General features: G+C 56.1%; 5 protein-coding genes across 6 annotated transcripts; 2 read left to right on the top strand and 3 right to left on the bottom strand.

Annotated features, from left to right (window-relative positions):
* Nucleotides 1–453: 453 nt before the first annotated feature.
* Nucleotides 454–1134, top strand: CUNH17orf114 (chromosome unknown C17orf114 homolog). Its single transcript, XM_047089835.1, has 2 exons — nucleotides 454–526; nucleotides 962–1134. Exons 1-2 carry the CDS (start codon nucleotides 454–456, stop codon nucleotides 1132–1134), a joined length of 246 nt encoding a protein of 81 aa, XP_046945791.1.
* A 2807-nt stretch (nucleotides 1135–3941) lies between these two features.
* Nucleotides 3942–5936, bottom strand: PSMB6 (proteasome 20S subunit beta 6). The gene is made up of 6 exons (XM_047089831.1): nucleotides 5827–5936; nucleotides 5337–5404; nucleotides 4873–5004; nucleotides 4628–4757; nucleotides 4285–4429; nucleotides 3942–4159 (listed from the first exon to the last, which is right to left on the bottom strand). The coding sequence occupies exons 1-6, from the start codon at nucleotides 5926–5928 to the stop codon at nucleotides 4017–4019; spliced, it is 720 nt and encodes a 239-aa protein (XP_046945787.1). The 5' UTR covers nucleotides 5929–5936; the 3' UTR covers nucleotides 3942–4016.
* Nucleotides 5937–11554: 5618 nt separating this feature from the next.
* On the bottom strand, nucleotides 11555–12884 carry GLTPD2 (glycolipid transfer protein domain containing 2). The gene is made up of 3 exons (XM_047090033.1): nucleotides 12606–12884; nucleotides 12181–12347; nucleotides 11555–12092 (listed from the first exon to the last, which is right to left on the bottom strand). Exons 1-3 carry the CDS (start codon nucleotides 12882–12884, stop codon nucleotides 11555–11557), a joined length of 984 nt encoding a protein of 327 aa, XP_046945989.1.
* A 721-nt stretch (nucleotides 12885–13605) lies between these two features.
* Nucleotides 13606–15719, top strand: VMO1 (vitelline membrane outer layer 1 homolog). Its single transcript, XM_047089959.1, has 3 exons — nucleotides 13606–14884; nucleotides 15014–15129; nucleotides 15391–15719. The coding sequence occupies exons 1-3, from the start codon at nucleotides 14699–14701 to the stop codon at nucleotides 15686–15688; spliced, it is 600 nt and encodes a 199-aa protein (XP_046945915.1). The 5' UTR covers nucleotides 13606–14698; the 3' UTR covers nucleotides 15689–15719.
* A 685-nt stretch (nucleotides 15720–16404) lies between these two features.
* Nucleotides 16405–23554, bottom strand: TM4SF5 (transmembrane 4 L six family member 5). Of its 2 annotated transcripts, XM_047089867.1 has the most exons (5): nucleotides 23225–23554; nucleotides 17598–17678; nucleotides 17123–17259; nucleotides 16756–16939; nucleotides 16591–16678 (listed from the first exon to the last, which is right to left on the bottom strand). In XM_047089867.1, exons 1-5 carry the CDS (start codon nucleotides 23396–23398, stop codon nucleotides 16664–16666), a joined length of 591 nt encoding a protein of 196 aa, XP_046945823.1. In that variant the 5' UTR covers nucleotides 23399–23554; the 3' UTR covers nucleotides 16591–16663. The 2 variants fall into 2 exon arrangements, with proteins under 2 accessions (XP_046945822.1, XP_046945823.1); XM_047089866.1 differs by having other exon boundaries at nucleotides 16405–16939.
* Nucleotides 23555–24442: the final 888 nt, after the last annotated feature.

Genomic DNA, 24442 nt, shown 5'->3' with positions numbered 1-24442 from the left:
TTCACCTTCCGTGAGAACAGGCTATTTTTTTTTTCTTTATGATTTTACGTCGTGGGCATTCTGAATTCTCATTCCAGAATACCAGTGAGTCCCCAGCAGCATCCAGGCTGGAAGCAAGCGGTCAGCGTATTTTCACGGCTCCTGTCGGTGGTCCCAGCCCCTCTGTGTCTGTCTCTGCCACCTGCCCCCTCCCAGTGGCCTCCTGCTTCTCCCTGGAGATCAGAGAGGGCTCCCAAATTAAGGGGGCGCGACAGGATAGGTGTCTGAATGGGGTATCCGTCCACCTCTTCCCTCCTCCCTCTCCTCCTCCTTCCATCCCCTGGCGCCTATAATCACCAGGCGGTCTGAGGCTAAGTGGTAGTTTGGCCCACAGTGGGGGGGCTTGCCAGCCACACCCCTCCTCCTGGGGCCCTCCTGACCAGTCCCAGCACCCTGGTCTCCTCCACTGGTGAGATGGGTCTCAAGGGGGCATGGTGTTTCCCATGGTGTGGGTGCCGGAGGCAGCGGAGGACTGGAAGAGGAGCAGGTATGGGGAGGGGGTGGCTGAGGAAAAAGGGGGGCTGGCAGGGAGGCAGAGAGACCGCACCGGGGACAAAGGTACACGGTCAAGCCAGTGGAGGGAAAAGAATGGTCTGTTTCGCGGGTGGGAGGTGGGCTTCCCCACAGGGCCGCTGCCGAATGAGCAAGTGAAGCCCCCGTAAAAAAAAAAAAAAAAAAAAAATAGCACCTTCGTGACGGTGACAGCAGCATCACAGCAAGCAGGGGCCCTCCTGCGTGGCAGGTCCCGAGTGACCGCCCAGGTCGCAGGCCGGTGAAAGCAGCCCTGCTCCCTCCACACCCCCTCTCCCTCCGGGCCCCAGGACCCCAGGTGGCCTCCCCGGCCTCTTGGGTCCTCGCCGTGGGGAGGGAAGGAAGAACACGGGCCGCAACACCCCTCTCCCTCCTCCCATCTCCCTTCCAGGCCTGGATCCGGCTGCCCCCCCAGACCCAAACCCCGGCCCGGCTGAAGCCCCCACCGTGGCTGAGGGAGGGATACCCTCCCTAGGGTCTGGCGCCTACTTCAGCAGGAAGGCCCGACTCTCCTTCCGCCACCAGCTGCACGACCCGGCGTCGGCCAATGACTCCACCATTTGATGGGGACGACCGGGGGCTGAACTCTGCAACCTTCCCTCCCCAGACTTCTGGGTGATCCCTGTTTGGCCCCACAGCCCCCACGACCTTGTCATTAAATATACTCAGAGCTGCCAGGTGCTGTGTGCGCGCGTGTCTGTTGGGGGGGCGGGGTGGGGAGCGGTTGAGGGCCGAGGCACCCCCCCCCCCCCCGGCCCCCGGGGCTGGGGTGCGGCGCTCAGCGGGGGAAGCATAGCACCTATGGTAGGGGACGCGGGAGTGGTGAGTGACACAGCTGGTCTAACTCGGGGCCCAGGTGGGGGTGGCAGAAGGGAGGGTGCCCCGAAATCTAGCTTCAGAGTTGAGGGTGAGGAGAGGCTGGAGGCGAGGAAGCGTGTGCGTCCCCTCCCTTCCAGGCACTGAGGATGCATCAGTGAACCAAGCAGAGACCCGTGTCTTCTTCCCCATCCTCCACCCCACCCCCACCCCCGCCCTGGGGCTCAACTCCTCCTAGGGCACGTAGACACAGGAGCTAAGAGAGAGGGCGGTGAACGCTGTGGAGGGAGTCACGCGGTACCTTGAACGTTGGGCAGGAGGCGGGGGGGGGGCTTGGAAATTCCAGGCAGGCAGTTAGGGGCTCTCTGATAAGGCGGCAGCTGAGACCTGAATGTAAGTAGCCAAGTGGAAACCGGGAAACCGCGGTCAGTGTAGAGTCACTGTAACAAATGTTTCTGACACAGGATGTTGGTAGTGAGGGATGCTGTGCACCTGTGAGGGCAGGCAAGGGCAGACGGGAAATCTCCGCTCAGTTTTGTCATGAACCTACAACTGCTCTACGAAAAGCGTATTTTAGGGGGCACCTCGGTAGCTCAGTGGGTGAAGCCTCTGACTCTTGATTTCGGCTCGGGTCGTGATCTCACAGTTCATGAGATGGAGCCCCGCGTCAGGCTCTGGGCTGACAGTGCAGAGCCCGCTTGGGATTCTTTCTTTCTCTCTCCCTGCCCCTCCCCTGCTCACTCACTCTCTCTCAAAAATCAATTTAAAAAAATTAATAATTAGAAAGTTTGTTTTTAGGGGGCGCCTGACTGGCTCATTTGGAGGGGCACACAACTCTTGATCTCAGGGTCATGAATTTGAGCCCCACGTTGGGCATAGAGATTACTCAAAAAAAAAGAAATTCTTTTTTTTAAATCAAGGAAGAGGAGCTCTGTGCCAGATAAACAGCCAGTATAAGTGCAAATGCCCTGAGGTCCAAGGGAAGAGAAAAAAACAAGTGACTAGAGCGTCAACATTGGGGGAACTGGTGGGTCATCGAGACCATGGTAAGGAGGTAAAACGTTATCCTAGACCCTCCTTACCATCCCAGGTCAAGCAGGGGAACGTGTTCTCACTTACATTTAAAGATCACTCCAGTTGGGGCCCCTCGTGGCTCAGTTGGTTGAACGTCCAACTCTTGATTTTGGCTCAGGTCACGATCTCACAGTTCGTGGGTTTGAGCCCTGCATCAGGCTCTGTGCCGACCGCGGAGTCTGCTTGGGATTCTCTCTCTCCCTCTCGCTCTGCCCCTTCCTTCCTCGCACACTGCCTCTCTCTCTGAAAACAAATAAACTTAAAAAATAATAATAATAAAATAAAACATTAAAAAAAAAATCACTCCGGTTGCTCTATGGGAGATTATAGAAGGGGAGTGTGGAAACAGCAGGGCCACAGAGGGGGCTGTTGCCATCTGGCAGACAAGGCACAATGGTGGCTTGGATCAAGACAGGCCTGTGGAGTGAGCGTAGCAAACACACAGAGTTGTCGAATCGCTATGTTGTGCCCCTGAAACTCGGGTAACATTGCTTACGGAAGAGCAACGTGCCAGTGACAGGAAGTGGGTGGGGAGTGTTCAGGCTCAATGCAGAGTGTAAGGGGACGAGAGGAATCCAAGACGCCTTGAGGAAAGAGGACCGGGTAAACAGGTTTTGCAAAAAAAATCAAAAGTCGCCTATGGGTTATTTTAAGTTTGAGGTATATATATTTGGGATCAGAGGGCCTTCTCTGCTCTTTTCCACTTAATCCCGGACCTACCCACCTCCTCAGGAAGTCTGCCGTGTAACCTCCCAGAGTCTCCAGGGCAGGATCATATTCTAGAACAAAGTTTTCGAATGTGGTATTCAGTTCCCTTATCCCCAGAGTGGAGGAAAGTTGAGGCAAGGCTGAGAAAGCCGGGCACTGCTAACAAGCACCGTTGAACTCCTTTTGGCCCCTGGCCCGAGTGGGCACAGACTCGGGGGGCCAGAGTCTACTCTCAGCCTCCCATCCAGGCAGCTAAAGACTGATTTACCATCACACCCCCGTGGGGTTCACAGCGGGCCCACAGATCTCCCAGGGGCCGTCCTCTCCCACCCACCCGACATCCGTCTTAAACTCCATCTGCAAACAAGGCCCACCTTTCTCCCCAAAGCCACCGTAGCCACAGTGCTGCTCCTGGCAAGATGAGGGGACAGAGACGGGTGTGGAAAGAGGGGACCGTGAGCCTGAGCCGGAGGCAGGCTGAGGGGAGGTAACCCCAGGGACGGTCAGGATTCTGAATCCCACCCTGCGCCTGAACAGGGAAGGGGCTGGTCATCAGGTGGGAGCCTCCGTTTCAACCACACCTTGGTGCCCCAAGGACCTGGGTGTGGTGGGGGAAAGGAAGTGTGGGGGGATGGTCTGGAGAAAGAGGTCTGAAAACCACTCTCGCCAAGGTTTGTCTCCAACTCCCCCCCAGCTCAGAGCAGTGGTCCGTACAGGCGGGCGTAGGCCGAACAAGTTCAGGCCTGAGGTCAGGAAAGGAACCTCAAAGCAGATTCTTTTTGACAAAGTGTTTATTGAATTTTACGTCGCTATGGGGTGTCTCTTATTGTATCCTAGAATTCTAGGAATCAGGGAGGCGGTAACGTGGCGATGGTGAATTTGGGAATCTGGTCCCCCAAAAGTACCCGCCGCTCCACCCCTGACTCCTCGATGGCCGCCAGGCGGATCACGCCTCCGCTGGAGCCGTCCCGTTCCATGGCCAAAGCGAGGGCTGTGAACAAACGAAGAAAGCTGGGGTCAGGGTCAGGTGCTGGGATCACTACAAGGAATGGGGAGTGTTGGCCTGGCTTGGATAAGAGGGTTGACGTTCACAGGCCCAGAAACCCAAGTTCTCACCATTGGCCGTGAATTGTAGACACTCTTCCTTGGTCATGCCTTCCCGGTAAGTAGCGTCGACATAGCCATAGATATAGGAGCTCCCAGAGCCCCCAATGGCAAAGGACTGTCTTACCATCATGCCCCCCATGGGCACCGAGTACACCTGCCAGACGGAAGGAGGAGAAAAGTCACCAGTTGTACCCTCTGCCACACACGTACATACACCCGCCCACGCGGGTGGTCTGAGATGAGTTGACAGTAAGGGAGGTAGAGACCGGGAAGACAAACAGAAAATGGCTGCGGTGGGGACAGGACCAAAGACATGGCTCCAGGGCTCTGATGGGGGTTGGGGGTGTCTCACCTGCCCTCCTTCTTGGGGGTCCCAGCCCGCAATGATGATTCCCGCCATCAAGTCTTCCCGGTATCGGTAACACATCTCCTTAAAGAGGCTGGCGGCTGTGTGCACCAGCGGAGGCTCATTTAGCTCAATGCTAGAGGGGGAGGAGAGTGACAGGACAGGCAGTGTCGGGATCTGGGAGTTAGACCATTTAGCATCCCAGGTCCCGACTCCCTTCAGATACTTGCTCCGCCCCTGCCCACAGGTACCTGTGGAAACCGAGCTGATACGTGACAGCATCAGCTACTGCCTGGGTATCTGCCGCTGAGCCTGAGCGGCAGCAGAAGATACGGTCATGAATAGGGGTCAGCTTGTCAGTCACTCGATTGGCAATGTAGGACCTGCAGGATGGCAGAACAGTGAGGGGGCGATCCCGCTGGCCTCCCACCTCCATCCCATTACTACCCACTCCAAGGGCTCAGAACAGGCATTCCGGCATTTCCTAGCAGTTCTCACCCAAACGGAAGCTAGCTGGAGACCAGCCTTTTGCAAACATTTCAGCCAAGGGGGAGGAGGGAAACTGGGAAGGAGTGGGAGCTGGAACAGGTCCTTATCTCCAAGAAGGGAAGAAACCTCCCTTCCCACGGTGGACTGTGGAGGGTAAGGACGGACTGTCAGGCAAGGAAAGAAGGGAGAGAGGGGATGACCTGCCACGCAGGTGTCCTGAGCTCACCCAGTGGTAGTTCTGGAGTCGGCTCCGAGAACCACGCCCCCTTCAAATTGCACGGCCATGATAGTGGTCTGCGAGAAACGAGAAAAGGGGTGACTCTGGGCCGCTTCCCATTATCCAGCACACACAAACTTTCAATGATCCCTCAGTGCGGTCCCTGGAGTCCTAAAGTCGTGCGCCACCGACCCGTTATCAAAAATCTCGTGGGGGCCCCAACACGCCGCGGAGTACCAGAATCCCAATCCTCAAATCCTCAGAGGCCCATCCCGGCCTTAACCCCCCCCCCCCGGGTCCCGCAAAATGCCAGCGTTCCACTCTTCAGCCTCCCCTCCACCTCCCACCGCTCTCCAGCATCTTCAGGATACCTCTTTCCTGCCGAAACAGAGCACACCACCTCCCGCCCCCGCCGCCAGTTCGCCGAGCCCCCTCAGCCCTCATCGTTCCATCGCATCAAGCCTCGTGCGCATCTCCCGAACCCCGGGTGCCTCCTCACCCCTGTGGAGACTTCCCGGCTTTCCCAGTCGGGGGCAATAGCCTCGGGACCCCAGGCTGGGACAGACCCCGCTCCTCCAGCGGATACTAAGGTGGCCGCCATCTTCCTCCTCAGCCACTGCCACAAAGCGACTGTCGTAAAGCGCTCTGTCACTCTCTCTCCAGTCGTGCTGTAAAGCCGTCTGCGGGCGCAGCGAAGTCACGGTTGACGGCGGAAGGGGAAAGAGTCGCGCGGTGACGGATCTTTTGCGACAGTGAGCGCTTGATGGCAGCGTGGGAAGCCGACCGGACGAAAAGCGCCCCGGCCGGCGTGCGAGGCCTCCGCTTCTGCGCGGTACCGACTTACTGCGATGGGCGTCGCGGTTCGTAGTCTTGGAGACAGACGCGAGCGTGTCTCAGAGTGACAGCGCTGTTTTCATTTGTGTTAGGTATGGACGTCGGAGTATATACCAGGAGAGGCATTGCTGGCTGATGCAGAAACGATACTTAGCATTTCGAAGAACTGACAGTTTGCACAGCAGCTGCCCCGTTTGACATGCCCGCCAGCCCTGTGTGCATCGTGACATTCCACCTTCCCCACATCCTCACTGCCTCCGTGCACTTTTAATTTTAGTCTTCCGAGTGGGCGTGAAGTGGCACCTTCTGTGCTCCCCCCCCCCCCCACATTTCCTTAATGATTAGCGATGTTGAGCATATTTTCATGTGCTAACTGACCATTTGTATATATTCTTTGGAGAAATGTCTATTCAAATCCTTAGCCCGTTTTATTTTTATTTTTTTAAGTAATCTGTACACCCAACTGGGGCTCGCAGAACCCAGAGATCAAGCGCTGCATGCTCCGGCGCCTGAGCCAGCCAGGTATCCCCAAATTGTGTTACCTTTTATGATTATGATTATGATTATGAGAGAGAGAGATTGAGAATCTTAAGCAGACTCCAGGCACAGCGCTGAGCCCAACGCATGGCTCAATCCCGCGACCCGGGGATCATGACCTGAGACAATATCAAGAGTTGGACGCTCAACAGACTGAGCTACCCAGGCATCCCTGGGTTATCTTTTTATTGTTAAATTGTAGGGGTTCTTTTTTTATATTCTAGATACTATGCCTTTATCATAGTATATGATATGCCTTTATATATGATTTGCAAGTATTTTCTCCTATACTATAGGTTGTCTTTTCACTTCCTTCGTTGGTGTTCTTTGAAACACAGACATTTTAAATTTTGATCAAGTCTAGTTTCTCTATTTTTCCTTTGGTTACCTGTGCTTTTGTCGTTATATCCATGAGACCTTTGCCTAATCTGAGGCAACAGGGATTTCCATCTATGCTTTCTACTAAGAGTTTTGTAGTTTCAGTTCTTACACCTGTAGGTCTATGGTACATTTTGAGTTCATCTTTGTATATAATGTGAGGGAAGTAGGGGCCCAAATTCATTCTTTAAAAAAATTTTTTTTTAATGTTTGGACAGAGTGTGAGCAGGGGGAGGGGCAGAGAGACAGGGAGACACAGAATCTGAAGCAGGCTCCAGGCTCTGAGCCATCAGCACAGAGCCTGACGTGGGGCTCGAACTCATGAACCGTGAGACCATGACCTGAGCCGAAGTCAGAAGCTTAACGGACTGAGCCACCCAGGCGCCCCCCAAATTCATTCTTTTGCAAGTGGATATCCAGTTGTTCAAGCACTGTTTGTTGAAAAAACTATTCTTTTCCCTTTGAGTGGTGTTGGCAGCTTTATCAAAAATCAAATGACCATAGGGGTGCCTGGGTGGCTCAATCGGTTGAGATTCCGACTCAGGCTCAGGTCATGATATCGCAGCTGACAAGTTCAAGCTCCACATGAGGCTCTGTGCTGACAATTCAGAGCCTGGAGCCTGCTTCTGATTCTATGTCTCCCTCTCTCTCTGCCCCTCCCGCAGTCACGCTCTGTCTCTCTCTGTCTCAAAACTAAATATAAACATTAAAAAAAAATCAAATGACCATGGTATACAATCTGTTTTGTATGTGTTTTGCTAGTATTTTGTTAAAGATCTTTTTTTTACCTGTATTCATATAATGTATTGTTCTGTAGTTTCTTGTTTTTTCTTGTAGTATCTTTGGTATCAGGGTAATCCTAGCCTCATCTAGGGAAGTGTTCCCTCCTTTTCTATTTTTAAGAGTTTCTGAAGTATTGACATTTTCTTTATTTTTTTAATGTTTATTCATTTTTTGAGAGACAGAGACAGAGTGTGAGTGGGGGAGGGGCAGAGAGAGAGGGAGACACAGAATCCCAAGCAGGCTCCAGGCTCCCAGCTGTCAGCACAGAGCCCGATGCGGGGTTCGAACTCACAGACCGCGAGATCATGACCTGAGCTAAAGTTGGCCACTTAACTGAGCCACCCAGGCACCCCATAATTTTTCTTTAAATGTTTGGTAGAATGCATCAGTGAAAACATCTGGGCCTGGGCTTTGTGGGAACTTTTTAAATTACTAATTTGATCTCTTTATTTATTATAGGTGTACTCATATTTTCTGTTTATTCTTGAGTCAGTTTTGGTAGTTTGTGCCTTCCTAGAAATCTTCCATTTCATCTATGTCATCTACGTTGGCCTACAATTGTTGATAGTATTCCCTTATACTCTTTTTTATTTCCATAAGGTTGGTAGAAATGACCCCTCTATCATTCTTGATTTTCGTAATGGGAGTCTTCTTTCTGTCTTGGTCCAGCTATCGGTCGCCAATCCTGTTGATCTTTTGAAAGAACCGACTTCTGGTTTAATTGTTTCTCTGTATTGTTTGTCTTCTAGTTCCACTCTGATCTTTATTATTTCTTTCCTTCGGCCTTTTTTTTTTTTAAGTTTTAGCTTGCTCTTTTTATAGTGTCTTAAGGAGGAAGATTCAACTAACGATTTGTGATCTTTCCTCATTTTTAACACAGACATTTACAGCACATTTCCCATTGAGAACTGCTTATGCTGCGTCCTTAAGTTCTGGTATGTTTTCTTTTCATTTTCACTCATCTCAAAATGTCTGCCCTTTTAGAAGTGTGTTGTTTCATTTCCACATTATTTGTGAATTTCTCAAATTCCATGTTGGTATCGATTTCTAGCTTCATTTCATTTTAGTTAGAGGATATTCCGTGACTTCAATCTTTTTAAATTTACTGAGACTTTTTTGTGACCTCACGTGTGGTCTCTCTTGGAGGATAGGATACGTGCACTAGAGAAGAATGTGTATTCTACCGTTATCGTGTGGAGGGGTCTTCCCGTGAATTTGCCATACTCTTCTACATACCACAGCCGGGGCTGGTTTCTGAATTGAAAGACTGATCTAAATAATCCCCTGCTTAATACGAACTCTGGAGATAAAGTCCTATCTCTAGAAGATAGCTTGTAAGGACCTTCTTGAACTTGCTCCTGAACACCTTTCCAAAATCCCGTCTCCTCTTTACTTTTTAATGTTTTTTAATGTTTATTTATTTTTGACAGAGAGACAGAGACATAGCATGAGCGGAGGAGGGGCAGAGAGAGGGGGAGACACAGGATCCGAAGCAGGCTCCAAGCTGTCAGCACAGAGCCCAATGCGGGGCTTGAACTCACGGACCGCGAGATCATGGCCTGAGCCGAAGGTGCATGCTCAACCGATTGAGCCAGCTGGGTGCCCCTTAATTTTTATTGTAGTAAAATATAAGTAACATGACATAAAAGTTAACATTTGAACCATTCTTGTCTGACTCAGTAGTATTAAATACATTTACACTAGCGGGCAACCTCTCTTTTATTTTTGACTCTGGGCTCTAGCCATCTGAACCATTTCTAGTGCTGATACGTTCATTTAACAAAAAGCTATTCAGTGTCTACTAGGTGATAGGCACTGTTAAAGGCACTGGAGGTACACCAGGGAATGAAACGGACAGAAATTCCTTGCCCCATGCAACTTACATTTCTCGATAGAGACAAAACAAAACAAATGAGTACAATATACAGCATATTAGATAGTGAATCATATTAAGAAAAAAAAAAAGCAGGGAAGGGAAACAGGAAGTGTGTGTGTGTGTGTGTGTGTGTGTGTGTTGAAGAGACATTTGAGTAAAGTCCAGAAGAAAGTAAGAAGGGAAGTCATTTCTCTATTTGGGGGAAAAGCATTCTGGACAGAGAGAATAAGTACAAAGATCTCGGGGCAGGATCATGCCCGAAATACTCAGTGAAAATGGAAGAGGTCAATCTGGCTAGCACACAGTCAGATCACGTAGGGCCTTTACAAAGCTCTTCATCGTTCTCACCTGAAAATAGGATTCAGAAAATATCCTGCTCAAATTAAAATTTATTTTTTCATCTGAGTGGAATAGGAACCCAGTGGAAGGTTTTGAGTGGGGAAGTGACATGAGAATGGGATCTATATTTAAGGGATCACTTTGGTTGCTCTATTGAAAACACACAACGAAAGGGGTGCTGGAAGGCTCGGTCCGTTAAGCGTCCAACTTTGGCTCAGGTCAGATCTTATGGTTTGTGAGTTCGAGCCCCACATGGGGCAACCCGCTATCAGCCCAGAGCCTGCTTTGGATTCTCTGTCCCCCTCTCTCTCTGCCCCTCCCTGCTTGCTCTCTCTCTCTCAAAAATAAACATTAAAGTTAAAAAAAAAGAAAACACGCAATAGGGACACCGAATGTGGGACAGAGAGACAACTAGGAGGCTCTTAGGATAACCCAGGTCCTAGACAGAAAGTTGGACTTGACAAGGGTGAGTGTGGAATGGTCAGAATCTGACAGATTAGATGCGGGTATGATGAAAGGGAAACAGGAGAGTCAGGGCGACTACAAGTTTTTGGTTTCAGGACCTGAAAGAATGGAATGGTCATTCACTGAGCAAGGAAAGACGGTGAAGGGACTATTTGGGGGAGGGAAGGGTAGTAGAAGCTCCGTTTTGGACACGTTAGGTTTGTTATTTCTCGTAGGGATGCAGCCAAAGATGGCTAACAAGTCGGTGTGTATAGACGATTCTGGGGTGCAGCGGGGAAAGTGGGCCGGGCTCACGACTGGAGACTTCCCAGTGTATGAAATCCGCCACGCTCACTATTGTTGCGGGAGTGACCGAGGAGTCTTTTAAAACCCACGTTATTCAGCTGAGCGCCCGCTCGGTTGTGAGGCCTGACGCACAGGTTTTAGGCTCTCGGTGGTGACAGGGGAGGGTGCCGTTTATTCCCAGCGACGGGGAACGCGGGGAGAGGCGCCGTCCGGGAGGAGGCGCCTGGATCCGTGTTGGACGTGTTGCATCTGCGGGGTGTGCGGGCGCGTCCAGGAAGGAGCTGGCGGCGCGGGGGCCGGAGCTCGGCGCACAGGTCTGGGCCGGAGGCTTGGCACGCCGTTGGCGACTGCGGCCTTGGGAGCGGTTGAGACGGGGCCCCGGGGGAGCGTGAGTCTCCCGGCTGCCGGGAACAGGGATGACACATCTTCCCACATCCATTGTTTTCGATTTCCCTTAAGCGCCTGCCGTCACCGCACAAGACGCCCTACATCCACGGCTACCAAAGAAAAGAACGCTTTTATTCCCTACAGCTCCTCCCCGCCGCGTCCCGCGACGGCGGAGAGACGGAGGGGCTCGGCACCCACCCACCCCGCCGGGGGGCGGGCCTTCCAGACGTGGCGTCATACGTGGGCGTGGCCGCGGCGGCCCCGCCCCTGGCCGGGCCCGGGTGGGCGGCGAGCCGAACGCGGGGCGCCCTCTCCACGTGGCGGGTCCCGACCGCGGCGGGCGTCAGGCCAGCCCGAGCAGCCCGCGCTCGGCCAGCAGGCCCTGGGTGCGGTTGTAGACGGCCTCCAGGGTGGCCGCCGCCCGCGCCAGCGCGGCCCGCGCCTCCGTCTCCCCGGCCCCCGGGCACGCCAGCCCGAGCCAGCGGCCGCGACCCGGGAAGGCGAGGAAGGCGAGGCGGGCGGCCTGGCGCACGAGCCAGGGGTGGTGCGGGGCCAGGGCCGTGCGGTACGCGTCGCCGCACTGCACGCCGGCGTCCGGGCCTCCGGGCGTCGCGGCCGCCACCCGGTGGAGGCAGAGCTGGGACCAGCGCAGCGCTCGGTGCAGCAAGAGCAGGGTCCGTGAGCCCGAGGACCTGGCCGGGTCTCGGGGGGCGACCCCGGGCCGCTCCAGCAGTCCCGCCCGCCGCTCCCACGCCGCCATGGCCGCCAGCGACGAGTAGTGCGCCGCCTCCGGGCCGTGCACCCGAGCCTCTAGGGCTGTCACCTTGGCGGAGGCCTCGTCCGTGGCGAAGGCGAAGATGGAACCGAGGGGAGTTAGGAACCTGCGGCGGGGGGAGAGCGCGGGCTGGAGAAGGGGCGGTGGAGCCGCTGGGGGGCGGGCCCCGGGGGGCGGGGCGGGAGGCCGCTTACCTGACCAGCGCCCTCCATCCGGCCAGGTACTGCGACAATGCCACGTCGCCTTCGGGGTTCAGACTGGCGCGAAACGGCTCCATCACGCGGCCCAGCACCCCCTGGGGGCCCTCACACGGAGGCTCTTGCCACTTGGGGGCCTCCAGGGGGCCCGATTGCCGCCGGACCTGGGGATAGACACGGGCGGAAGGGGGCGGGAGCAGAACCCCTAGCCAGCTGGGCCTCCTTGGCCAAGCAGCCCAGTCGGGCCCTGCAGAAGTTACTCCTAAGGTCTGGCTGGGATCTCTCCAGCCGCACTCGTCTGCTGACGCGAGAGGGGAGACGAGGAGCAGGACCCGTCCTTCCCCAGACCCCCAGCCTGGTCCCGCTTCCCGCCATCAGGGTCCCGCCCGGAGTTCTCGGTCTCAGCCCTGTCCCGAGCATACCTGGACAGGCGGCGGTCCTTCGGGATTGCAGGACTGTGCCCAGGACCTGCACCCTGAGACGACGCCTGGGGAGGGGCGAGGCCGAGCGGTGAAGGCTCGAGGAGGGGGCCTTAGGTCCCCAGCGCTTGGGTTCCTGGTGCCTCCCAGGGCAGATGAGGGAAGGGACCACTCACGGAAGCTCCGAGCACAGAGATAAAGCAGCAGCAGCGAGAGGACAGCAAGAGGAATCGCGTGGCGAAAGTAGTGCCGAGGCACCTGTGTTAGCAGCGCGACCCCCATGGCTGGGGCGGGGACCACCGCCCCCTCGCTAGCCCCAAACCAGTACCTGTCCCTCGGCCTCCTGGAGGCGAGAGAAGTCCGAGGTGCCCTGAGGTGCTAAGGGTTAATAATTAACCTACTAAGTCCCCTTCCCCTGTGCCCTTTGCTCCAGAGGACAGCATCTCTGCGGTGCAAAGCCGATGACTAGGATTTGGGGGATTCCCTAGCAACAAGTCTCTGCGTTTGCCTTCCGTGTAGGCCAGGTTGTAGTAAGAGAGGCTGGGCTGGGAACGACCCCCCCAATGAGCAATGATGTGGGCCCTACATCAGCACTGGCCTGAATCCCCACCACTGCACATTCGAATCCGAGGATTAAATGATAATGTATGTGCAAACACTGTAAGTGGAAAAACTTACCACAATTGCTTCATAAATCATAACCTATGAAGTTCAAACGTAGGGCACCTGGGATCCCGGAAGCACCCACTTCTAAATTCTCTATCCTGTCTCCAGGGGACCTGTCTTCTGGGTGCTTTATACTTTAGGCTTTATCCGGTTGCATTTTTGTGGCTTATTATTTTCTTTTAACTCCAGGTTGGTTCTGGTTTCGCTGGTTATTCGTGTGTGTGTGTGTGTGTGTGTGTGTGTGTGTGTGTGTGTGTGTGAGTTTTTAAAAAGTAATCTCTATGCCCAACATGGGACTTGAACTCATGACCCCCAAGATCAAGAGTAGCACTGTACAGACTGAGCCAGCCAAGCACGCACCACATCACACCACACCCACCCCCTGCCCCTTATTCTTCAAAACAAACCTTGTGAACTATTTCCACATCCAGGCCCTGTAGTAGGCCTCAAAAAGACAAAAGTGCCTTCACAGAGCTCAAGATCCATTGGAAAATTTATCATCTGTTTCCTTGATTTTCTTGGCTGCTGTTCTATTTACAGCACTGAGAATATTGCCTGGGCCAAAACCACATTATTGGTATATAAATATATATTGAATAAACACAGGAAAGCGTGAAGGACAGGCACACTGGGTGGTGACCTCATGACAAATCAGAGTCATTTTTTCCCCCCAAGTTAGGAGTCCGCCTAGTGGTCATGGCGGGGACAACATTCAGGAAAAGGACACAGGAAGCAAGAGAAGAAACAGCCCCCCCCTGTTCTTAGGGGCTCTCAATCCCCTGTCCGTAAAAGTTCTTGGAATTGTTCCTGTCTGTGTATTTTCTTCTCAGGGGAAGGGGGACCCCAGATTCTCTGGGAGTCTGGGCCCCAATCACTAACAAGATCCTTTCTAGCTACCACAGTTCATGGATTCTTGCCCTATCTCTCCCTCGAATGCTCCCCCAAATCCTGGAGGTCAGGAGAACCCCCACCCAGCATTTCAGAGTCATTGCTTCCAACCCTAGACATGGGCTCCCCGCTTCCCAGTGTTGGAATGTTCCCCAGCTTGCTGACTGTGACCTTAGGCAAGTTGCTTGTCATTTCCAAACCCCATTTTGCTCATCTGTGAATAGGAAGGGTCATTCCCACCTCCTTAAAAGGGTTGTAAGGATTAACACACGCCTGCAAAACGCTGACCACAATTCGTGGCCTATAGTAACTGCTCTGTAGGTGGTGGTTAACTCAGCTGGTCTGCTCTCTCTGCCCCTCCTCCTCCGGAGAGGGGAACCTCCATCTCCCAGAGCAGAGAGTGGAGTCTGCAGGGTTCTGGGAGCAGATTAGTTTCGGGTGTCACTTAATCCGGGAGGCCCTTCCGTAACCCGAGACTTCACAGGGGCAGAGGTGGTATAAATCTGCATAAGGGGCCCAGCCCGGCTCTCAGGGGCTGCAGGATGGACAAGGGTGCCTCAGCCAAACTGCTGCTGCTGCTGTGGGCCACCTGCTACGGACATGCAACAGCCGACCACCTGAGCGGCTACACGTCGGTCATCGAGGTGACCAACGGGGGACCCTGGGGCGACTGGGCCTGGCCTGAGATGTGTCCCGATGGATTCTTCGCCAGCGGGTTCTCGCTCAAGGTGGGGATTCAGGCTGAGATCTCTGAGGAGGGGGAAGATGCACATCCCCTCACCTCCCCACCCGCTGCTGGGGAACAGAGGATGGCAGTCTTTTAACAGGTCCTTACCCTTCTTCTCCTCCCCACCCAGGTGGAGCCCCCCCAAGGCATTCCTGGCGACGACACTGCTTTGAACGGGATCCGACTGCACTGCTCACGCGGGAACGCGGAGCGCAACACGCAGGTGGTGGAGTCCCAGTCCGGCAGGTGCGGGGCGCGGGCCAAGGGCCCCCGAGAATGCCCTTCCCCTGCGTTACACACACACACACCCTCCGGGCTAGAATGTCCCCCCGGGGCTGTGGGGCAGTGTCGACCTGGGGACTGGGTGGAAGACCTCCCTGGTCAGGTGACCACACCCAACGCACCCCGGGGCGCGTAGCAACTGGCGACAAGTCCCCCGTCCCCGGGGCTGGGCTGGGAAGGGGGCGGGGCAACCGCGGAAGCATCGCTTCTCCCCCGCCCTCGTAGGTGGGGCGCGTGGAGTGAGCCACAGTGGTGTCCCGGCGGTGGCTTCCTCGTGGCTTTCTCGCTTCGCGTGGAGGCACCCATGGCCCCCGGGGACAACACGGCGGCCAACAACGTGCGCTTCCGCTGCTCCGACGGCACGGAGCTGGAGGGGCCCGGCCTGGCCTGGGGCGACTTTGGAGAATGGAGTAAGGCCTGCCCCAAAGGCGTGTGCGGTTTGCAGACCAAGGTCGAGCGGCCGCGGGGCCTCCGAGACGACACCGCCCTGAACGACGTGCGCTTTTTCTGCTGCCGGAGTTGACCCGGCCGCCCGCCCCGAAGCTAGTCCCACCTCTCGCTATTAAAGCTTCTCTGTCTTGGCTTTGGTCTCCTTCGTTTCAGGGGTGGAGGAAACTGCGTCCTAGTCTTCCTCCCAGCCCACCACTGGGCCAGGCCCAAACTCGGGTTCGGTCTGGGGAGTCCAGGCAGGCCGCTGAGAGTCACGGACCCACACAACCCAGGAAAATGCCCTTAAACACAATTTTGCGTGCAATTAAGGAAGTCCTGTCTTTCTGAGGGCGTCTGCAGACACATGGCCCTGGTTAAGAGCCCAGACTGTTTCCTTGCTGAAGCACCGGTGACCTCAGATTAAGACACTTCCGCCAAATTGGGTTCTACCAAACACCTTGAGTTTTCATTTTCTAGGGCTTACTCTAGCTTGTCTTTTCCACAGTCTCCTTTTCCCTACAAAAGTCAAAGAGTGGCTTTTGATGTCGGGATTTCCAAGTTAGGACCGTCACGCTTGCTTCTCTCTTGCCGGAACCCCCTGGCTATCCGGACGGTTAGGCTGTTCACCAAATTTCCGCTTCAAATTTCACTTTCTCGGACTTCATCTTATTTTAAAAAGTCCCTCCCTCAGCCACTACCTAGCCCATTACCGGCGTGTTTTTTAAAAAGGGAAGTCATCTATTGCCTTTGAAAAAACGTGCCCATCTCACTCCCCTGGAATGTGAAATTCTTTGAGCGCCTAGAACGTGCCTGTCTTGCTCACCACCGTATTTCGGGGGCACGCCAACGGCTCAGTAACTACGTGTTAGGAAAACTTGCGGGGGCCCACAGAGGAGCGCCCCGAGGCCAGGCGTGTCTGGAGGCCTCGGGACGTCCCCCCCCCCCCGGCCCGACCCCCCAGCGCAGAGGGCGCAACCTGAGACGCGCACGCGCACGAGAGCTCAGAGGTTTATTCCAGGGCGGGGAGGGCCGGCGGCGTCCGGGAGCGAGCAGGGCGGCGGGTGGGGCCTCAGCGAGGGGCGCCCTGCGGGAAAGACGAGGTGAGGACGCGGCCAGGGAGCCAGGGGGTCCTCGCCCCGGCTCCCCCCCGCGCCGCCCCACCTCCTTCTTCCTGCAGTCGCCGCAGAAGACGCCGAGGCTGGCGTTCACCAGCTGCACCCCGCACAGCACCAGCTCCAGGCACGACGCGAACACCAGCAGCGAGAAGAGCGTCACGTTCCAGTACACCACGCGGGGCGGTTCCTCGCACGCGTCCCACAGCGTGCGGTTGCGCAAGTAGGAGCCTCTGCGGGCGGGGCAGGGTCACGTGAGAGAGCGCGGGCACGTGGAGGGCCCTCCCCCAGCCCCGGCCCCGCGCAGGCGCCGAGCGGGAGTGGGGGGGCGGGAGGCTCCTCGGTCCCCGCCGGGGTTCCCGATGCGGGTGGCAAAGGCAGGCGGCGAGGGGCGGCGGGGGCGCGCGAAGCCTTACGGGACGTCTTTGAAGTGGTAGTCCCACTGGCCGTTTATTAAGCATTTGGGTCCGGTTCGGAGCCCGACTCCCGACACCGAGAGGCAGTAGATGGCGCCCAGCGTCCCGAAGGCCGAGGAGAAGACGGAGCGCAGCATCTGGATGCGGGGTGCGCGGCGCGGTGAGCGGGGCCGCGCCCGCCCCGCCGGTGCGCGCACCTTCCCTCGCCCGGCTCGAGGCTCGCGGAGAATCCGTCTCCCGGCGAGGCCCGGGGCTTGGCCTTAGCTGACCCCGCGGGCCCGCGGCCGCCGACGTCCCCGGGGCTCGCGGTCCCCACCGCAGGCCCACCGAGGCCGAAGTTGGCGGGGCGACGGAGGGGCGCGGTGGCGCCCGGGACTCCGCAGGGGAGCTCCTGTGGCTCGGGGGACCGTGGCCTCAGGTCACCAAGACCTGGGCAGAGACCGAACCCCGAATCCCGCCCTGATTTGGATCTTACCCTGCAACGATTTCCACAGCAGCCCGCGCCGCAGCAGCCCTTGCCCCCTGCGCGGACGGCGGCGATGCCGGGACACAGCACCTGTGGAGGAAGGACAGTGTGGCAGCGAGTCCCCGCCCGTTCTCAGCACCTTCCTGCATCGGCGCTCACCTCCTCCTGGGCGGGCTTAGGATGCCCTCAGCCCTTCGGACTGTAGGAAGACCTTCTCTCTACTGCCCCTGCAGTGCATTGGGGCTCTACCTCAATTTATCATTATTTACGTGTCTACTTATCTGTGTTCACATGGCCTCCACGAGGTAAGGCCCCATATCATGATGTGCTCTGCAAATCTTGACACACAGCAGGGGCCCTCCTGAACCGGAGTCAGGGGGCTTGGGGTTCATGCCAACACCCTCCATGAATTGATTCATCTCTCGGTCTTCCAGACCCACCTCACAGGGCTGTTCTCAGGCTTTATTTAAAAAGAAAAAAAGTTTTTGGGTGGGAGGGAGGGGTGGGTGGGTGATGGGTATTGAGGGGGGCACCTGTTGGGATGAGCACTGGGTGTTGTATGGAAACCAATGTGACAATAAATTTCATAATAAAAAATATTAAAAAATGTTTTTAATGTTTGTTTTTGAAAGAGAGAGAGTGCGAGCAGGGAGGGGGCAGAGAGAGAGACACAGAATCGGAAGCAGGCTCCAAGCTCTGAGCTGTCAGCGCAGAGCCCGACGTGGGGCTCGAACTCACGGGCCGCGAGATCGTGACCTGAGCCGAAGTCTGCCCCTTAACTGGCTGAGCCACCCAGGCGCCCGTCAGGATTTATTAATGAAATAACAGGTCCGCCTGATGTCAGGACTGGCTCAGAGTAAACGGTCACAATGACCAGAAGTCCCCTGAGCAGCAGGAAGGAATCGTGGTGTTGGAGGGTCTGGCGAGCTGGGATTATGTGGAAGGGGGAGGAGAGCGTTAGCGAATGCTCTGATAGGAAGTGTAGGGCTCCCCAACATACCGCCCTGGCCTTTTCTGTCCTCCTGTCTCCCTGTGGCCTTCGTCACAGAGCCCGTCCCCTCTCAGGGTGTCACCTGTCGCCTGGAACAGTACCCACCTCCAGCTTCAAATGTAACTGCTCAAGGATACGTTCGTGTCAGTGTCTAGGTTTTAGCTCACCCCAGCCAGCCTCCTACTGACCTCACGATTTCCCCCCCAGGCTCCCCCAGTTCGCCTCCCTGTGACTTTTTGTTCATTTCCATCGGTGGAAATATTCTGTAGGTCACCCAGGCTGATCAACTTGAATCCTCCACACCCAGCCAGACCCCGAGTCTTCTCGCCTTGTCCTTTAACGGTTCTTGAATCTGTCTGTTCCTTGGTCTGCGGGGTCAGTCCCCAGCCCCCTCCCTCGAGGATGATGTTCTCAGCCCCTCTGCCAGGTTTCCATACCTCTTGTGCCTCCACGTGGCCGCGCACTCCGCCGTAATGTTGCTACCCCCAGAGTAAACGCCTCTCCACGGGTCTTGGCTCAGATCCCCCAGGGTCTCCTCAGAGAGTAGCCCGTCAAGGCTGAGCTCTAGAAGGCATTCGAGGCTTCTCACTTCGGCTCTAGCCTTATCCTGTTGCACCAGGCCAAGTTCTTTGCCCAGCGCCCATCTCTGGAATTTCACAGCTGTCTGGATCTGTGCCTTGCGTGAACCAGCGTTGCGCTCCTCTCTCGGGGAGGGGCTGAGAGTTCAAGTTCTGTTGTCTCATCCGTGGGGACCTCATAGAAACACTCGCAGAATTGGATGGGCTTCCTGCCAGGTGCTTCCTCTCTCCCCTTCCTAGGCTCTTGGCAAGTCTAGGGCCAGCGCTGGCGTCTTGGCTTAGCCTCTCTGGGTAGGACACTTGCTGGGAAGCTCGTAGATCCGAAGACATCTAGAATTGCCTTTGGGGTTTACCAGTTTCGAATGACCTACCCGCTGGAGATTTTTACTTTTTTAGTCAGTGTTTGTTTCTTTTCCTCGTCCAAGCTCCTCCGTCTTAACTCTGTGCCTACGTCTACTCCGCCAAGAGAAGGGTCTTTGTAAGCATAGAAGGAAACGCTGGGATTACGGCTCGAATCTGCTTCCTTGGCCCCCGGCCCATTCTCAGCCACTATCCACTCTCCTGGACAAGTTCAGTGACCTCAGTCTGGTTCTGCTTCACCTACTGACTCCTTATTCCACACGGGAGCCAGTGGTATCTTTTTTGTTTTTTTTTTTGTTTTTTTTTTGGAGAGAGAGACCGAGCGCGAGTGGCAGAAGGGCAGAGAAAGAGGGAGACCCAGAATCGGAAGCAGGCTCCGGGCTCCGAGCGGTCAGCACAAAGCGCGACACAGGGCTCGAACTCATGAACTGCGAGGTCATGACCCGAGCCGATGCCGGACAGTTAACCGACTGAGCCACCCAGGCGCCCCGCCAGTGGGATCTTCTCAAATCCAGCGGGGTGTGGAGCTACTAACACGCTCATATTTTGCTGATGGGAGTGAAATTGGTATACGAATTTCCGAAAACGCTTTGGCAAGATCTATTAGCACTGAATACTCGCATAACTTAAGAATCAGCAGTTTCGGGGGGCGCCTGGGTGGCGCAGTCGGTTGAGCGTCCGACTTCAGCCAGGTCACGATCTCACGGTCCGTGAGTTCGAGCCCCGCGTCGGGCTCTGGGCTGATGGCTCAGAGCCTGGAGCCTGTTTCCGATTCTGTGTCTCCCTCTCTCTCTGCCCCTCCCCCGTTCATGCTCTGTCTCTCTCTGTCCCAAAAATAAATAAACGTTGAAAAAAAAATTTTAAAAAAGAATCAGCAGTTTCGGGGTGCTCCGTCAGTGAAGTGTCTGACTTCAGCTCAGGTCATGATCTCACGGTTTGTGAGTCAAGCCCCACATCGGCCTCTGCTGTCAACATAGAGCCCGCTTCAGATCCTCTGTCCCCACCCCTGCCCCTTCCCCCACTTGTGCACTCTCTCTCTCTTAAAAGTAAATAAACGTTTAAAAAAAAAGATCAGCAATCCCACCCTTAAATGTCCGTCCAGCAGCAGTGCAAACATAAGTTCACCTAACGACATTTACAGGAACGTTTATAGCAGCGTTACTTGTAATAAACCCAAATTGGGAGCCTGTCCAAACATCCATCAACGGTAGGATGTTTAAATGAATTGTGGTATATTCACACGCTGGAATGCACGAGAAATAACAGACTAGAACTCTCTATAATGATAGGAGGAGCCTCACAGACATATATTGAGCTGGAGACGCCAGACACGAAATTACTACACCGTATGATTCCGTTTGTGTAAAGTGCTGAATGGGCCAAACCAGCCTGCGGGGCAGAAGTCAGCGTAGTGGGGACTCTTGTCGGGGGGGGGGGGGTAGCGCCTGGTGAGGGAGGCACGTCTGGGATTCTGGTAATGACCCGTGTCTTGGTCGGAGTGCGGGGTACATGGGCGGGTTCGCTTTGTAAAAACGCATTGAGCTGCCTACTAAGGATCTGGCCATCTAGCTGTAGGACTTAAAAAAAAAAATTCAAAAAATTTTTCGAAGGCTCCAAACAAGGCAAAACGTCCTTTACTGGTTTCCTGTTGACTTCAGAATAAAAATTCACGTTCCTCACAAGGGTGGACGTGCTCTGGCCGGTGCCCACGCCGGATCTCATCTCATTAAACCTCGGGTGCGCTGGCCTCTCACGCAGTCAGAGGTACAAGCTTGAGGCTGCGTACTTCCCAGTCCCCTGTCTGCAGGGCAGACTCCTCACTTTTGTCTTGTGGGTCGCAGCTCGGATGGCGTCCCATCGAGGCCTTCCTTGAAAATGCTAGAAACAGGCGCCCGGCTGACTCACTCGGTAGAGTTTTCGACTCTTGATCTCGGGGTCGTGAGTTGGAGCCCCACGTGTGGCGTAGAGTTTACTTAAAGTAAAAAATGAATTTTTTTTTTATATATATATAAAAGTAGGAGCGCCTGGGCTCAGTCGGTTGAACGCCCGGCTCTTAGTTTCGGCTCAGGTCATCTACTCACGGTTTGTGAGTTCGAGCCCCACATCGGGTTCTGTGCTGACGGGGTGGAACCTGCTTGGGATTCTCTCTCTCCCCCTCTCTCTGACCGTCCCCTGCTCTCTCTTTTTCTCTCGAAAATACATAAACAGTAAAAGAAGATAAAAGTGTACTCTTGCCTAGAGATGAAATTTAAAGGAGATAGTAGGTGATGATTAAAATGAAAAGAGAAGGGGCGCCTGGGTGGCGCAGTCGGTTAAGCGTCCGACTTCAGCCAGGTCACGATCTCGCGGTCCGTGAGTTCGAGCCCCGCGTCGGGCTCTGGGCTGACGGCTCGGAGCCTGGAGCCTGTTTCCGATTCTGTGTCTCCCTCTCTCTCTGCCCCTCCCCCGTTCATGCTCTGTCTCTCTCTGTCCCAAAAATAAATAAACGTTGAAAAAAAAATTTAAAATGAAAAGAGAAGACGCTGTGAACAGTGGCATTCCGCCTGCCCTCGGAAGGAGCCCTTCAGGACAGCGTCCTGCTTTCTTGCCTCGGTGAGACCTCCGATCTGAAATCCTCCTGCTCATCTGTTTGCTTTGTTCACAGACTATCAATCAAGCCCCTGTCGAGTCCAAGGCCCCGGACTAGGCACTCGGCACACAACAGGTGCCACACGGCAGCCGGCAAGACAGGCCGTCCGTGCTCTCACCGGGCTTCCTTCTCCCTTCCTCGATAGTGTGTGTCCTCCACCACGGGCCCAGCTTCAGGGAGAGCAGGGACTTGGCCTGTGTCCCCATGGTGTAGTGTCGCTTAGGAGTGGCCCAGGGCCTGGAGGTGGGAAGAACGCAGCTGGGAGTGAGCGTGGGTAGGGGGGCATCCTCGGTGGGGGGAGGGGGCTCCCCCAAAGCAGGCTGGTTGGACTGTGGGGAGGGGAGGGTGGTTGGGTCTGGAGGAGGGGTGGATGTGACACCGGGCGAGGGAGGAGTGTCACTGTGGCCAGAGAAACAGGCAAAGGTGAGCCCTGTCCCCGGGAGTTTCGTCCATCAGAGACGTGGGGGGCTGTGCTGGGGAGACCTCTGGTCTTCGGGCCCGTGAGGATGTTAAACTACCCTGACCTTCCAGAACAGGAGGGCTCGGAGGATGGGGTCTGGAGCCCCCCTCCCCTCCCCCCACTTCTGACAGACACGGGGTGCCTTCTCCGCCACACTGGCCTGGGTTCTGAGTGTGTGGGGTGCAGGGTGGGCATCCGGGAGCACGGACTGGGCCACAGGTGGGATGACCCCCCTGCCAGCGTGCTCCCGGCCTCAGTGTCCCCGCACCCACCCTCCGTGTCCCTCGTCATCCTGCCCAGATAACCCACTTTGACCCGGCACCGGGCCCTTGTAGGGAGGCGTCCTCAGCATCTGCTGCACCAGCAGGGACGGGGGAGGGGGGTCAGGGGGGCGCAAGGAGCACGTCCTCCCTCCCTCCCTCCTTCCTCCTCTTTTCCCTTGGGCCTTCGGCTCAGGACCCCGGGGCTCCTCCAGGACTCGCGGGTGCTCCGTTTCAGGGGGCAGAGGGGAGGCTCCAGGGCCCCACCACGCCGCGGCCACCCCTCCCCGGGCAGCTGTCCACCCCCGCCCCCCAACGACCCGAGCCCCGCAGAGTGGCCCCCGGGCCGGCCTCTCACCATCAGGCCCCCGCCGATGAAGCCGGCCATGAGCCACACTTGCAGGCTGAGGTGGCCGTCGGTCCAGGTGGTCTTGCCGCCCGGCACCAGCAGGAGGGCGTTGGCCAGGATGCAGAGCAGGGACAGGGGGATGAGGGTGAGGCCCACGCAGCGGGCACACTTCCCAGTGCACATGGTGGGGCGCTTTCGAGGAGAGCGGGTGAGTGAAAGTGAGCCGCAGGGACTCCCGGCCACCGAGGAAAACAATTCAGGAGCAAGGTACAAAGGTTGGGGCAGGGGTGTGGCAGGCACTGGCAGGGAGAGAGATAAGGGAGAGCGGCAGGGGAGCCGGCAGAGAGCAGGCAGAGGCCGAGGGGCTGCTGCCGTGGGGTAGGGGGGAGGCGGTGGGAGGTTGGGGAGCCTGACACAGGAAGTGGCCTGAGGTCAGCGTGTGCTTCCTCCTTTGGGTGCACACCTCTCTGCATCCCCCCCTCCCCGTCGCGTGTGACAGCCCAGGCCCCGATGCCCTGATTCTGGGACGCCTCCCAGGCATAAGGGGTGTAGCGATGCCCCCCATCACTCGTGGTGGGTCGTGGGGATTCAACGGGACAGCGTGAGAAGTGTTTTGTAAGCAGGGATGCGCTAAGCAGATGTGCGGTGGCCCCGTCCTTTCCCGTGGTCCCCGGGGAGGGGCCCTCCTGGAAAGAAACTAAGAGGATGGCGGGGGACCCTCGGTGTCCCCTCCACATCTCCTGCCACTGTGTGGTTATCAAGCCCTCCTCCTCCTGGTGAGGCCACCGCCTGTCTCTCAGGGTGGGACCGATTGATTAGAACGTTCTATGCCTCCAGCCTCAGTGTTTGATTCAGTGATGGCCACGCTGGATCCAAGCCGCTCCCGTGAGAGTTCGTTTCTGCTTTGGGTCGTCGGCCTGGGGTCCTCGAAGTCCCGTTTCTGTCAGGGATGCTGAAGTTGCTGGTGGCGGCCGACACGAGGCAAGGCCTGCCTGCTGGGGAGCGGAGTCGGTCGAGGGGAAGGTGCAAAAGCTGGAGACAAACAGTCCTGATGGCATTGTCTGAACTTGCAGATCAAGCCATGCCTGAAGCCTGATCGGTCCTTCAAGGTGTTGGCGAGCCAGTTTGAGAGGCGTTTCTGTCAACTGCACCGCGGAGAATCTTTTTCCGTACGGAGATGCATTCGTGAGGCCCCTGCTGTGGGCAGGGCCCGGGGCGCGTGAGACC

The sequence above is a fragment of the Lynx rufus genome, unplaced genomic scaffold (genome assembly GCF_022079265.1).
Source record: "Lynx rufus isolate CCGP_SWC_20201006 ecotype Redwood Valley unplaced genomic scaffold, mLynRuf1.p SCAF_28, whole genome shotgun sequence".
NCBI classification, from domain to species: Eukaryota; Metazoa; Chordata; class Mammalia; order Carnivora; family Felidae; genus Lynx; species Lynx rufus.
This window is presented reverse-complemented; position numbering and strand designations above follow the sequence as displayed.

Bases quoted from the DNA above. Each gene is read 5' to 3' on its own strand.
- PSMB6 (XM_047089831.1), bottom strand. From the start codon at position 5,928: ATGGCGGCCACCTTAGTATCCGCTGGAGGAGCGGGGTCTGTCCCAGCC. The intron at 5,005-5,336 runs GTGAGCTCAGGA...GCCATCCTGCAG, and splicing joins GACTCCAGAACTACCACTGG to GTCCTACATTGCCAATCGAG. The intron at 4,160-4,284 runs GTGAGAACTTGG...GTTTGTTCACAG, and splicing joins TCTACAATTCACGGCCAATG to CCCTCGCTTTGGCCATGGAA.
- VMO1 (XM_047089959.1), top strand. From the start codon at position 14,699: ATGGACAAGGGTGCCTCAGCCAAACTGCTGCTGCTGCTGTGGGCCACC. The intron at 14,885-15,013 runs GTGGGGATTCAG...CTCCCCACCCAG, and splicing joins CCAGCGGGTTCTCGCTCAAG to GTGGAGCCCCCCCAAGGCAT. The intron at 15,130-15,390 runs GTGCGGGGCGCG...CCGCCCTCGTAG, and splicing joins GTGGAGTCCCAGTCCGGCAG to GTGGGGCGCGTGGAGTGAGC.
- TM4SF5 (XM_047089866.1), bottom strand. From the start codon at position 23,398: ATGTGCACTGGGAAGTGTGCCCGCTGCGTGGGCCTCACCCTCATCCCC. The intron at 17,679-23,224 runs GTGAGAGGCCGG...CTTCCTCCACAG, and splicing joins TCATCGGCGGGGGCCTGATG to GTGCTGTGTCCCGGCATCGC. The intron at 17,260-17,597 runs GTAAGATCCAAA...CCCCGCATCCAG, and splicing joins GCTGTGGAAATCGTTGCAGG to ATGCTGCGCTCCGTCTTCTC.
- GLTPD2 (XM_047090033.1), bottom strand. From the start codon at position 12,884: ATGGGGGTCGCGCTGCTAACACAGGTGCCTCGGCACTACTTTCGCCAC. The intron at 12,348-12,605 runs GTATGCTCGGGA...GTCTATCCCCAG, and splicing joins AAGGACCGCCGCCTGTCCAG to GTCCGGCGGCAATCGGGCCC. The intron at 12,093-12,180 runs GTAAGCGGCCTC...CCCCCGCCGCAG, and splicing joins GGATGGAGGGCGCTGGTCAG to GTTCCTAACTCCCCTCGGTT.
- CUNH17orf114 (XM_047089835.1), top strand. From the start codon at position 454: ATGGGTCTCAAGGGGGCATGGTGTTTCCCATGGTGTGGGTGCCGGAGG. The intron at 527-961 runs GTATGGGGAGGG...TCTCCCTTCCAG, and splicing joins GAGGACTGGAAGAGGAGCAG to GCCTGGATCCGGCTGCCCCC.